Source organism: Heterocephalus glaber, unplaced genomic scaffold (genome assembly GCF_053883595.1).
Source record: "Heterocephalus glaber isolate CG9 unplaced genomic scaffold, H.glaber_assembly_v1.0 deba00001729, whole genome shotgun sequence".
In the NCBI taxonomy this organism is placed as follows: domain Eukaryota; kingdom Metazoa; phylum Chordata; class Mammalia; order Rodentia; family Bathyergidae; genus Heterocephalus; species Heterocephalus glaber.
Window position 1 is genome coordinate 11,009,504 of NW_028258440.1, and position 14,340 is coordinate 11,023,843.

General features: G+C 35.0%; 1 protein-coding gene and 1 pseudogene across 5 annotated transcripts in view; both read left to right on the forward strand.

Moving 5' to 3' along the window:
• Positions 1 to 14,340, forward strand: part of Tenm1 (teneurin transmembrane protein 1) — an 837,569-nt gene that overhangs the window by 642,838 nt on the left and 180,391 nt on the right. For all 5 annotated transcript variants that reach the window (XM_087199780.1, XM_087199781.1, XM_087199782.1 and 2 more), the window contains 2 exons: positions 12,571 to 12,756; positions 14,298 to 14,321. In XM_087199780.1, coding sequence (XP_087055906.1) covers positions 12,571 to 12,756; positions 14,298 to 14,321 — 210 coding nt within the window. The remainder of the gene's footprint in view (positions 1 to 12,570; positions 12,757 to 14,297; positions 14,322 to 14,340) is intronic.
• LOC106010654 (transmembrane protein 69 pseudogene) lies at positions 4,190 to 6,465 on the forward strand (annotated as a pseudogene).

Consider the following 14,340-nt stretch of genomic DNA (forward strand, 5'->3'; position numbering starts at 1 on the left):
TGTGCAGCCACTTAGCTATAAATGTCTCTAATTTCTCATTTTTTATGGCTGAGTAGTACTCCATTTTATAAAAAAAAAACACATTTTCTTTATCCAGTCTCCAGTTGATGGGCATTTGGGCTGTTTCCAAGTTTTAGCTATTACAAACTGTGCTGTTATGAACATGGGTGCACATATATCACTGTGGTATGATTCTTTTAATTCTTTGGGGAAGATACCCAGCAGTGGAATAGCAGGGTCAAATGGGATTTCCAGTCCTAGTTCTTTGAGGTATCTCCATACCGATTTCCACAGTGGTTGCACCAGTCTACACTCCCACCAGCAGGGGAGCAGGGTTCCTCTTTCCCCACAGCCCAGCCAGCATTTGTTATTGGTTGATTTCATGATAGCAGCCATTCTTTCTGGAGTGAAGTGGAATCTCAGCATTGTTTTCACTTGCATCTCTCGAATGACCAGTGATGTGGAACATTTTTTCATGTATTTATTTGCTATTTCTACTTCTTTGTCTGAGAAATGTCTGTTCATTTCAGATGCCCATTTTTGGATTGAGTCTTTAAATTTAGGAGGTCTGATCTTTTTAAGTTCTTTCTAGATTCGAGATAGTACACCTTTGTCTGAGGAAGAGCAGGTGAAGATTTTTTCCCACATTGTGGATTGTCTCTTCACACTGCTGGTGGTTTCTCTTGCTGTGCAGAAGCCTTTTAATAAGAAGAGATCCCACTTGTTGATTGTTTGTGCTAGTTTACGGGCAACTGAGGTTTCGTTCATAAAATCTTTTCCTACACCGATGTCTTCAAGAATTCTACCTAACCTCTGTTCCAACTGGTTCAGAGTTTCTATTTTAATATTTAGATCTTTAATCCATTTTGATTTTAGTTTTATGCATGGTGAGAGATATAGGTCTAGTTTTAATCTTTGGCAAGTTGAAGCCCAATTTTTCCAGCACCATTTATGAAAGAGGCTATCTTTCCTCCAGTGAGGGTGTTTGGCTCCTTTGTCGAAGATGAGATGGCTGAGTGTGTCTGGCATTGTTTCTGCAAATTCTAATCTGTTCCACTGGTCCTCAAGTCTGTTTCTTTGCCAGTACCATGCTGTTTTTATCACAGTAGCTTTGTAGTATAGTTGCAGGCTGGGGATTGTGATACCCCCTGCCATGTCTCTGTTACCTAGAATTGCTTTTGCTATTCTGGGTCTCTTCTTGTTCCAAATGAATTTTTGGATTGTTTTCTCCAGGTCTATGAAGTATGCTGCTGGCATCTCAATTGGAATTGCATTAAAAATATATAGCAGTTTTGGAAGTAGGGCCATTTTCACTATATTAATCCTTCCTACCCAGGAGCAGGGGATGTCTGTCCATTTTCTGATGTCATCTTCAATCTCTCTTTTCAGAGTGCCATAGTTTTCAGAGAAGAGGTCTTTGATTTCTTTCATTAGGATGATTCCTAGGTATTTCAGTTTTTTTGGGTGCTATTGTGAAAAGAATTGTTTGCCCTATATCTGTCTCAGTGAGTCTGTTGTTCGTGTAGAGGAAAACTATTGATTTTTGTGTGTTGACCTTGTATCCAGCTACCCTACTGAATTTGGTTATTAAGTCTAGAAGACTTTTGGTGGAGTTCTTGGGGTCTTCTATATAGAGTATCATGTCATCTGTAAATAATGACAATTTGACTTCTTCATTACCTATCTTTATTCCTTTTATTTCTTTCTTTTGTCTAATTGCCATGGCTAATGTTTTCAGAACTATATTGAACAAGAGTGGTGATAGTGGACATCCTCGTCTTGTTCCTGATTTTAGTGTGAAGGATTTCAGTTTTTGACCATTTAGTGTGATATAGGCTGTTGGTTTTTCATAGATGGCTTCTATCAGTTTGAGGTAGAGACCATCTATTCCAATTTTTTGTAGGGTTTTTATCATAAATGCATGTTGGATTTTGTCAAATGCTTTTTCTGTGTCTATGGAGATAATCATATGGTTTTTGTCCTTGGCTCTATTGATATAGTGTATTACATTGATTGATTTTCATATAATGAACCATCCCTGCCTCCCTGGGATGAATCCCACTTGATCAGGGTGTATGATCTTCTTGATGATCTTCTGCATTCTGTTTGCCAGTATCTTATTAAGCATTTTTGCATTTATGTTCATTAGTGAGATTGGCCTATAGTTCTCTTTTTCAGTTGGGTGTTTCTCTGCTTTGGGGATCAAGGTGATACTTGCTTCCAGGAATGAATTTGGGAGTATTGCTTCCCTTTCAATTTCATTGAAGAGTTTAAACAGTAGTGGCAGCAGTTCCTCTCTAAATATCTTGTAGAATTCAGCAGTGAAGCCATCAGGGCCTGGGCTTTTCTTAGTTGATAAGTTTTTAATTACATTTTCAATTTCATTGGTTGATATTGGGTTGTTCAGAATTTTTAGGTCTTCTTCATTCAACTTTGGTAATTCATATGTATCTAGGAATCTGTCCATTTCTTCTGTGTTTTCCATCTTATTGGCATATAGGTTCTGGAAGTAGGTATTGATGATCCTCTGGATTTCTGCTGGGTCTGTTGTAATTTCACCCTTTTCATTCCTAATTGCATGGATTTGGGCCTTTTCTTTCCTTTTTCTGAAAAGGTTGGCTAAAGGTTTGTCAATTTTGTTGATTCTTAAGAAGAACCAACTCTTGGCTTCATTGGTTTTTTGTATCATTCTCTTAGTCTCCATTGCATTGATTTCTCCTCTGATCTTTATAATTTCCTCCCTTGTATGAGCTTTGGGGTTGTCCTGCTCTTCTTTTTCTAGAAGCTTGAGGTTCAGCATCAGGTTGTTTAATTGGGCTCTTTCTGTTTTCCTAATATGCATATTCACTGCTATGAATTTCCCTCGTAAGACTCCTTTCATTGTGTCCCATAGATTCCGATATGCTGTATTGTCATTGTCATTTAATTGAAGGAACTGTCTGATTTCTTCTTTAATTTCCTCTGTGACCCATTGGTTATTCAGAAGTGTGTTGTTCAATTTCCACTTGTTTATGAAATTTTTTGAGTTTCTTTTGCTATGCATCTCCAATTTCATCCCACTGTGGTCTGATAATATACAGGGGATAACCTCAGTTCCTTTGCACTTACTTAAACATGTTCTATGTGTGAGGATGTGGTCTATTTTGGAGAATGACTCATGTGCAGCTGAGAAGAATGTGTATTCTGATTTTGTGGGGTGGAAGACTCTGTAAACATCTGTTAAGTTCATTTGTTCAAGAGTTCGATTGAGTTGTAGTATTTCATTACTTACTTTTAGTCTAGTTGATCTATCTATTTGTGACAGTGGGGTGTTGCAGTCCCCCACTACAATTGTATTAGTGCATATGTGACTTTTCATGTCCATTAGTATTTGTTTTATATAGTTGGGTGCACTAGTGTTTGGTGCATAGATATTTATGATTGTCATCTCTTCCTCTTGGATTCTTCCCTTTACAAGGATGTAATGTCCTTCTTCATCTCTCGTAATCAGTGTTGGTTTGAAATCTACTTGATCTGCCAAGAGGATAGCTACCCCTGCTTTTTTTTGGGTTCCTGTCACATGCGGTATTGTTTTCCACCCTTTCATTTTCAGTCTATGAGTTTCCTTTTGAATGAAGTGTGTTTCCTGTATGCAGCATATTGTTGGATTTTGCTTCTTGACCCATTCTGCCAGTCTATTTCTTTTGATTGGTGAATTGAGACCATTAACATTGATGGTTATAACTGAAATGTATTGACTTGTCATTGCCATGACTTTTTCTTTTTGTTGGGTTCTCCCCCTTTCCATTTAATTTCTTGTCATGCCAGATGGGTCCATTCTGCTTTGCTTCCTGGGGTTGTGATCCTCAATGTCTGTCCATAGGATGCTGTGTAAAATTCTTTGGAGTGCTGGTTTGGTATTCACAAAGTTCCTAAGGTGCTCTTTGTCATGAAAGTATCTTATTTCTCCATCCATTTTGAAAGATAGTTTTGCAGGGTACATCAATCTGGGTTGGAGGTTGTTTTCTTTTAGGACTTGGAATATGTCACTCCAAGCTCTTCTTGCCTTGATGGTTTGTGTTGAGAAGTCTGCTGTGATTCTGATGGGCTTTCCTTTGTATGTGATTTGTTTCTTTTCTCTGACTGCTTGGAGAACTTTGTTCTTCTGTTGTGTTTCTGGAATCTTAACAATTATATGCCTATGGGTAGATTTTTTTTGATCAAGGCTATTTAGAGTCCTATATGCCTCACTTATCTGTATGTCAAGCTCTTTTCCCCTGCTTGGGAAGTTTTCTGTCATTATTTCTGTGAAGAGATTTTTTATGTCATCTGCACTCTCTCCTGTTTCTTTATTGAGCCCAATCAGTCTTATGTTATTCTTCTTTGCATCATCTAGCAGCTGCTGGATTGATTTCTCATGTTCCCTTATAATTTTGAAGCAATTTTTTTTTCCTGGTCACTAATTGCAATCTTATCTTCTATATCTGTAATTCTGTCCTCACACTGGCTCATTCTGCTGTGTATAGCTTGATTCCTCTTTTCTTCCCATTCCCCTCCCTTCCCTTTAACCCATCTTCCCCTCCTTATTTATAAAACTTTGTTTCCATTTCATCCTTCTTTTCTCATTTTTTTCTTTTTCTTTTCTTCCTTTCCCCTTCCTCCCTCCCTCCCTAGTTCCTCTTTCCTTTTGAATGATTTTTTTCCTATTCCACAGTATCTGTTATGCATTTTGGTCCTTATTTACCCTTTCAGTTTCTCATACCAGAGAAACAATGCAATATTTACACCTGTGTCAGATTTATTTCACTTAAGAGTTTAATCTCAAGGTGCATCCATTCACCTAGAAATGTCTCAAGTTTATCCTTCTTTGTGGCTGACTAGTACTCCATTGTATAAAAAAAATCTTCTTTATCCATTCATCAGTTGATGGGCATTTGAGCTGTTTCCAAGATTTAGCTGTTACAAACTATGCTGGCTGCTCTAAACATGGTTGCTCATATATCACTGTGATATGATGTTTTTAATTCTTTTGGGAAAATACTCAGAAGGAGAATAGATGGGTCAAATGGGACCTCTAATCCTACTTTTCTCATGAATCTCCACACTGATTTCAAGAGTGGTTGCACCAGACTACACTCCCACCAAGAGTGGAGAAGGGTTCCTTTTTCCCCAAAGCCTTGTCAGCATTTGTCATTGGTTGATTTCTTGATAATAGCCATTCTTTCTGGAGTGAAGTGGAATCTCAGTGTTATTTTCATTTGCATCTCTCAAATGATCAGTAGTGTTAAACTTTTTTTTGTATATTTATTTGCTATTTGAACTTCATCTGAGAAGTGTATATTCATTTCTGATGCCCATTTTTGGATTGTCTTTATTATTAATTTGAAGGAATTCTTTCCATATTCCAAATATAAGCTCTTATTTCAGTTAATTGTGCTGTGGATATATTCTACCACTCTGTAGCATGTCTCTTCTCTGCCTTTTGATAAGAAGTTCTTAATTTTTGAGTCAATGGTTCTTCCTACAGCTCAACTTACCACATGACTGCACACCTTTGTCAAGTATCAGGTCTGAGGGTTGGACCTATGGCTTTCAAACTGAGAGACATTCTTCTGATTTAGCCCCTCTACTAAGCTATAAAAATATGTTAATCAGAACTGCTTGGCTTCTTCCTGAAGAAGACTTTCAATGGGGCCCAGTGTGTTGCACTTCATTCAGGGGGTTTCCCAAGCATCTTCAAAAGTGCTGAAGTGTACTTTCACAAAGAGCCTAAGACCCAGCAGGAGAACGGGTACACTTTCTCTCAGGACATCTCTCCAGTGGGAACTTTTACCTTTGTTTCGAAAACTTTGGTGTTTTCTTTCTTTTCCAGTGTGTATGAGTAAGGCACAGTGCTATCATACATCTCCATGCAGCTTTAAGAAGAAGCAAAAGCAAGAAGTACTTCCAGCCAGGCCACCAATCACCATCCCTTACCTGCCTAAAAGCCCAAAGCCAGCATTTTATATAACTGGCAGGACTAATCCCCTTCATTGTTCCACCACTAATTATGATGATGACAGTCTTATTTCCCTCTATTAGCTTTCACTCAGATGGGTTACATAGCCAATTTCTGGTTTATGAATCAGACGGGGTTTTGCTCTGACAGAAGGGAGTCCAGCCAAACCAAACTACCTTAATTTAGCTAACAGTGTAGCTCCTGTTGTGTTTTCATGATTTGCTTTCCTCATTTCTGAAAGCCTCAATGAAGCCATAATCACAGTAATAATAGGTTTAGGAGTAGTGTTATACATTGAAGTTTTTCTCTTGCTGCATTACCCCAACTGGTTCAAAGCCCTGAGGATAGTAGTCACTTTAGTGGCCTTTTTTTCATTTGTAATCACTTTAATACTTCAAGATATATATCCAGAGAAAGGGTCCAAGAGACCTAGTCAAGTAAAATAATTATAAAACTGATAACATTAAAATGTTTTTCTGTATGTGAGATGGGAGGCTGGGGGTGCTGGAGATCAAACCCAAGGCCTTGAGCATGGTTGATAAGCACTCTGCAGTTTTGGGCTGCACTCCCAGCTCCTTGCATACAAGCTTTCTAAAGTTGTATTTTGATATCATCTTTTTCTATTCCTATTTTCTCTCCCCCACAGTAATAATTTATTCCTCATAGATTGTTCTGCATTTCTAAAAATCATTTATAGTAATTACTTGAGCAAGACCTTGAAAATCCCACAAAAGTCCTTGTCATATTAGGTTAATTTACATTAAGTCTTTAAGAATTACATATTCACTTAAACATTTCAATGTCATAATTGTCATGAAAAATGTAAAATAAAAAAGACAAAAAATCCCCTTTGTTACAGTGGGTGTGGTGGCACAGGCCTATGATGCCACGATGAATGTGATCATTACATATATCTAAAATGTACCAATAAAAAATAGTTGACAAAACAAAAAAAGTTCTTAATTTTGATGTAGTCCAATTTATTATTTTTTTACATTTATGGCTAGACTTTTGGGGTATTCCTTAAATTTTTTCTACCTTAATATCAAGAAATTACTTTCTTATGCTTTTTTCGAGAAGCTTTGTTGGTTTATGTTTACCACATTGTATCTGCAATTGATTTTGCTTACAGGATGAGGTAGAGATTTTTTTTCCTAATGGATATTCAGTTTCCCAGAACCATTTAATTTAACATAATAGTCTTTTTTCACATCTGTAGTGCTATCTTTACCATAAATTAAGTTTCCTTATATATGTGGAACTTTGGTCTATTTGACATTATGATAATACCCACCTACTTTAACATAACTCTGTCATGAATTTTGCTATCAGCTACAGTACATCTTCTCACCTTGTTTTATTTCTTTCTTTAGCTACTCAGAATCCTCACACACATACAAATACACACATATATGCACACAAAGCTGTTGAGATATTGATTGATATTGTATTGAATCTACAGAATACTCTGGGGAAAACTGGCACCATTCCAAATTGAGGTTTTCAATCCAAAAACATAATACCATTTTCCAGGTCTATTCTAATTTTTTTCATGACGTTTTATATTTTTAGTATATGTCTTGCACATATTTTAAGGGGTTTTTTTTTGATGTCATGTACAATTTTAAATAGCTTTTTAAAATTTTTCTTATTGGTTGCTGTTGTTATATAGATGTATATATTAGTCTAGTATCTAAATGTCTTCATGAATTCATATATTAATTCAAAAATATTGATATTTTATGGCTTTTCACATAGTACTGTCTTTGAATAATGATAACTTCATTCCTTTTAATATTTATACATTTTTCTTACATCACTTCACTTGCTGGGACCTTCAGAATTAAGTTGCACAGAAACGATAAAATGGTACCCTGCTCAGCCTCAATAATATAAGAAAAGTTTTCAACATCTCATTATTAAATAAATTTTCTATGGGTATTTTGTAGCTAATTTTTACCAGATTTAGAACTCCATTTAGTCTAGTTTGCTATACCTTATTATCATAAATGAATGTTTTGTATTTTATCAAATAATTTTCATATACTGATGGGGAGAATCATGAGTTTTCTCTTTTATATATGTGATTAACTATATTGACTGATTTTCAAATGTTAAACCATTCTTGTATTCTTGAAATAAGCACAAAGTAATTATGATATGATTCTTCCTATGTAATGCTAGATTTTCCACATTAATATTTTGTTTAGAATTTTACATCAATATACATGTGATTGGTCCATATTTCCTTCTTATAACATGCTTGTTGGAGTTGTATATCCAGCTTATGCTGATCTCATAAAGCCCATTGTAAAGCATTTCTTTTTCTATTCTTTGAAAAAGTTCTTTCAAGTTTTCCTCCTTGAAGGTTTGGTATATTTACAAGTTCAGTTACCTAAGACTGGAAGTTTTCTGGGCATATTCTTCATTGTGGATGGATTAAGGTTATTTATGGAAACTACTGTTTTCCTTTTTTCTTGTGTTGTTATCATTTAAAATGCGTTTTTCTGGGAATTGTCCATTCCTTCAAAATTTTCAAATGTATTGACAAAAAGTCACTCGTAATATCCATCGAGGACTCATCTTTTTTATTCCAATATTGGTATACGGTGTTCTATATTTTCTTATTGGTCAGTTCTCATAGGGATTTTTCGGTTTTATTGACCTATGCAAATCATGAAGTATTGGCTTTGTTTATTCATTCTACAGTATTTGCTCCTATTTCTTTCTGCTCTTATAATTACTATTTTCTTCTACTTTCTTTGAGTTTACTTTGCTCTTCTTTACTTAATTTCTTAGAATGGATGCTTAGGTCATTATTTTGGGATTGGTTTTCCTTTCTACCTTATAAAATTTCCTATACACTTGGATTTTGTTGTGTACAAAAGTTTTTATATGTGGTACTTTCATTTTCTTTCATTTCAAACTATTTTAATTTTCATGATTTCTTCTTTGTTTCATAGTTTGTTCAGAAGTATATTCTCGATTTTCAAACATATATCAATTTTATATTCATCTTCTGTTACTGATTTCAAGCTGTATTAGGCAGAAAACATGCTATATATGATTTCAGTTCTTTGAAATATTTTGAGATGTGTTTTATAGCCCAGGATATGGTTATTACTTGTAAATGTTCTCTAGGCATTTGAAAATTATATCAATTTTGTAGTCACTTACTGCATTTTTCTATATGTCAGTTACATCAAATCTGTTAATCACTTTAGTCAAAATTCTAGAGCCTTTCTGTTTGTTGCTTTCTTGTTATATCAGATATTGAGAGGGGGGGGTAGTAAAGCATTTGACTATGATTTTGAATTTGTCCTTTACTTTGTACCTTCCATTTTGCTTCATATATATGACCTAATGGTTTCTTCAATGTTGGAATCTTAGCCACTATCTATACAACTTTTTTCTCCCCCAGTGAGACTGACAACCTCAACCTAGCTTCTGAGCTTTTGTAGTCTCTTTTTCCACAGTTGACAGACACTACAGGAAAATGTCCATGAATTTCAGGCTCACCTCTCTTGGTTTTCTTTTTCTCCTGGAAACTTGACACAGTAATTTGACACTGTTTTGTGAACTCTAATATCTTTCAAAAAAGATATTACCCATATTTTCTAGTTCTCATCAGGAGGAAACAATAAAGATTACTTTTGCCTATATTACTAGAAACAGAATCCCATCTTTAAGTTTTCATATGCATACTTGACAAAGTATCTCTTACCTAACTCCTGAATAATACAAGGCTTTACAAATATTTAGCTCAGGGTGATTCATCTTACGTATTATTATTAGATAATTTTTAGTTCTACATTATTTTCTAACTCTTGTCTTTTTAATTATTACTATCATTACCTTTATAATGTTGTCAATGCTTCCTTGCCATCTCTTTGGGCTAGTGGGTAGAGTTTGTCACTATTTAACCAAGATTGCAGCCTTTCAGGGGTCCTGACTTTCTGCAGGAATGGACCCAAGATCTCATCTCTTTTCTCTGTGGAAATAAATACACAAACCCTTAGTCATTATTGGTTCTGATCACCCTCAAGGCTGACAGACGATTGACTCATATGCTTACTACTTTGGCAGTTAGAATATTCTATGCCTCTGGCACTTGAGAATTTCTTTTTAGTGAGCTATGACATGCAGTTTTTAAAATTGTTTCATTATATCTAACATTTCTAAGGATTTATATGGAGATGGTTTAAGAATAGCCTGACCTGCCATTTTGCTGATACTGTTCATCTAGTCCTATTATTTTCAGGCAAAATCCAGAATGATATATGCCTCCATGCCTAAGATTTATAATTTTACAAAACAACATACAGAAAATGTTTGCCAGTAATTGTTTTAGTCAGTTCTGACTTGATTGGTTTTGGCCAATTAGCTCTATGATCTTAGGCCTTTTGAGTTCAGTTTTTAGGGTCTCAGGGGAGGCCATGAAGGTGAGTAGAATTACAATCTTAAATCCACTATAAGAACTAAAATTATAAATCAAGACTACTCATTAGGGATTCAGATATATATATATATATATATATATATATATATATATATACCCATCCAGGGGCTATTTGGGGATAATTCTATCTGAGCTACCTTTTGTTAGCCCAAGGAACACTTTTTAAAGATATATTTTTCTGTGTCCTGAACTTTTCTTATAACCTGGTGATCCCCAACATAGCTTTCCATTCTTTCTTTCATCCATACCAGTCCGGCTTTATAACTACCACTTATCAATACAGATCTTCCTCTAGTCACTAACAATTTCCATGTTCATCAATTCAATGGGCACTTCTCCGAATGTGTTTTACATGACTTCCAGAAGTTCGAATAATCAAATCACTTCCTTCTTGAGAAGGTGTCCTCTTTGGGCTGTAGTTCCACCCTAACCTCATTGGGATTACTCCCATCACTCATTCTCTTCTTCCCAATGGCCTTTCATGGTGGCTCTTGCATGATCTTTTAAATTTTTATTTTAGTGGACAATTAACAATTATGTATATTTATAGCAGAATATCTAGTCTTTAAATCCATGAATATTTTAGGATTGATTTTTAGGTTCTTCTCTTATCTCTCTTAGGGATGTCAACCAGTTCTATGTATTTAAATGCTACCTATATGCTAAAGACTTCCAATTTTCCATCTTCAGCCCTAGCTTTTCAGAATCATGTATGCTACTGAAAGACAGACAGAGAGAGAGAGAGAGAGAGAGAGAGAGAGATTAATTTGATTGATAATCCACCCTTATTCTTCCCCCAGACTTTCCTATTTTTTTAATAGCAGCGTTACCCATTTACTTCAAGACAAAATTTTGTTTTCCCTTTTCTTTATTCCCCATATCCAATCTTGAGTAAGTTCTGTTGATTCTACCTCAAAAAATATATATCTCAAATCTAATAACCCTTAGAGATATAATCATTATTACTTCCATTATATGATTACACAAGCAGAGATTAAGGGAGCTTGTTGGTAAATTGTCCAAGAGTACATAGCTGTTAAACAGAGGTATCAGGCAGGTAGGTATTGTCTCTTAAAATTTATTATTCTTCCCATCATACTCAAACCTTCAAAGAACACCTGTTAACAGACTGATCGAGATTATAATAGACTCCATAACAATAGCTTTATCAGAATAAAAGATTGTCACTTATTAAAAAGTTACTCTGCTACTATGGTACTTCTTAATATCATTGTATCTCAATACTTCTTAATATATAAAACCAATTTCAGAATTTGAAAAGGACAACTGTGCTTCTGGAGCACTCTCTTTTTTCCTTCAAAGACATATGGCCATTAAACCCCAAACTTTCTCCATTCTTTCAATATCCCACCTCTTCCTCTTCCACAAGTAAATTAAATCAAGAAAGAGCCTTGTCAAGCTTTAATTTTGGTTTCTCTACTGATATTATTTTAATATTCAACATTTCTCATCAAAAAGTCAAAAGGACAAAGGAGAGAACTGCTACAAAGACAGTACACATCATCATTATATAGGCTAACTACTGAATAATATTTCATGATAGGAAGGTTGTGTACTTTAATCAACCAAGAGTCATTTTATAGGCCTAAATAAATGCAAATATTTATTGTGTGATCAGAGAAACCATTTGATTACTGTCATTGGCAGCTTAACTTTTGTATATTATGAATATTATTAGACATTTATTATCTTCCTAATCATTTTCCTGACTTAACTTAGGATGCTACTTTCCTGGATTCATAAAATCCCCAAAATATTATCTGTGATCTTAATGAATTTTTAGGGAAAAACTCCTTGACATTTGTTGGGCATTCATTCCATTTCTAATGCTTAAAGGACATTATCATTCTATGGACTCCTCAAAATCAATTTGGCTTAGAATTTATTTTGTACATGGAGACCTAATTACCTTTTTTACATTGTTCTTTATATATTCACTTAAATGCTAGAGTTCCTTGTGACATTTTGTTTATATATTTTGTTTGAATAAAATATTCATAAATATTTTATTTAACATATATACTAGGATATTTGTCAATTCCATGTCTTTTGGAAAGAATGGATGCTGCTTCCAATAAAATATGGTAATGAATTTTATTTGAATTCTCCACAGAACTCTGTACCATGGAGTGTGGTAGCCATGGGGTGTGCTCAAGGGGAATTTGCCAATGTGAAGAAGGCTGGGTAGGGCCAACATGTGCGGAACGCTCTTGTCATTCTCATTGTGCTGAACATGGCCAATGCAAAGACGGAAAATGTGAGTGTAGCCCTGGATGGGAAGGCGACCACTGCACAATTGGTAAGTACCACCACATTTTGGACAACAGAAATTGAAGTAAGTGAAGCAGTAAGAGCAATCTAGTGAGTTGATTTCAGGGTTTTAGTAGAATTTGAGGTTAGAGAAGTGGAGGAGGAGTGTAGGCTACAAGTTTTAAAGTACTGCGAACTAAAACGATTTTTCTTTTACTGATAGTAACCCAGTTATTTCTTGTGTCATTTCCTTTCTCATTACTTCAGTATTCCTTATGTTTTCTACTTTCAAGTGTTTTGAATTACTCAAATGAAAGATGATTCATCGGAATAAAGTGTCATTAGTTAATAAGAGAAGTGCTTTTGTTGTGAAGGTAATATTCACTGCCCATTTTTCCTTTTGAAAAGTATAGGTTGTTTCAGTTGAAAGCACTTAGAGGCAATTTCATTAAATGGGACTACTTCAACAGGGGCCATTTGGTATCATTAGAGGCTGTCTTTAATGTATATGAGGAAGGCATTGCTGACCTATCACCAATAGAACATCTGTATTGAATTGTTTATCCTTATTTGGCAGTGTAGAGTTTCTACTGAAATATCCACTCTCTCACATCCTTTGTTACCAATCTCACAAACTTCAGGACATTGCGTAGGAGAACAGTCTGTAGGCCTGAAAAGCCTATGTAATAATTATTCCACCATGTAATCTTCACATTATAAAAGACATTTGTAATAATTAAGATTTCTATCTTTAAAGCACTTTCTTTAAAAAATGAAATCCCTTGATGCATATCTGCCACAAAAATGTCTCTTGCATATACAGAGGGACACATACAATTGCCAATGTTCAGCTGAGGAAAATAGGTCGCCATGTTCCAGTGGCATTCCATGACTAGACAAAAGCAATTCACGTAGAACAAAGGCAAGAGTAGGCTTCTAAACACACAATTCATTATTTGTGGGCTTTTTTCCCCAATAGACTCTACTACAGCTTTCATTTTTAGTTGAAGTATTTTGTTATAATGGTTGGGACCTGCCAAAGTAATGTATAACATATGTAAAATATAATCTTAATAAATTGCATTATTATTCTACTAAAGGTAAATATTTAAGATTCATTAAAAAGGTGGTGAGGGGTGAGATTCAGCCACAGCTTAAGTAATTACATTCCTGTACTACAGTAAGTTTATGGCCTTCATAGAAGAGGATTTAAATATTGTGGTGGTTACCAAAGGTGGTTACTCCAGAACTCCCTTCTAAAGATATTACTAATAAAAGGTTGAAGCTGGTGCTCTTTCACAAAAGTAATTACTGAAATGTAAAAATTCAGTTCTTATAATTTTAGTGAAATATGACACTTTTTAGGAAGCCTGATAGAGTTTCTTACAGAAAAGCCATTAATATCTTTCCCACAGAAAATATTATTCGCAAACTGTGCAGACCAGTGTACCAACTTTTGAGCTGTAGGCATTTCAGCAGCTCACCATTTGCTGTTCTCCTCCTAGGCAACAGATGGTAAACCATTAGTACATGTTGTATAGTTTTGGTTTCCCAGAAATTCATTCAATCATTCTTTCCCCCTCTTTTTAGCTCACTACTTAGATGCTGTTCGAGGTAAGACGTTTTTCATCAA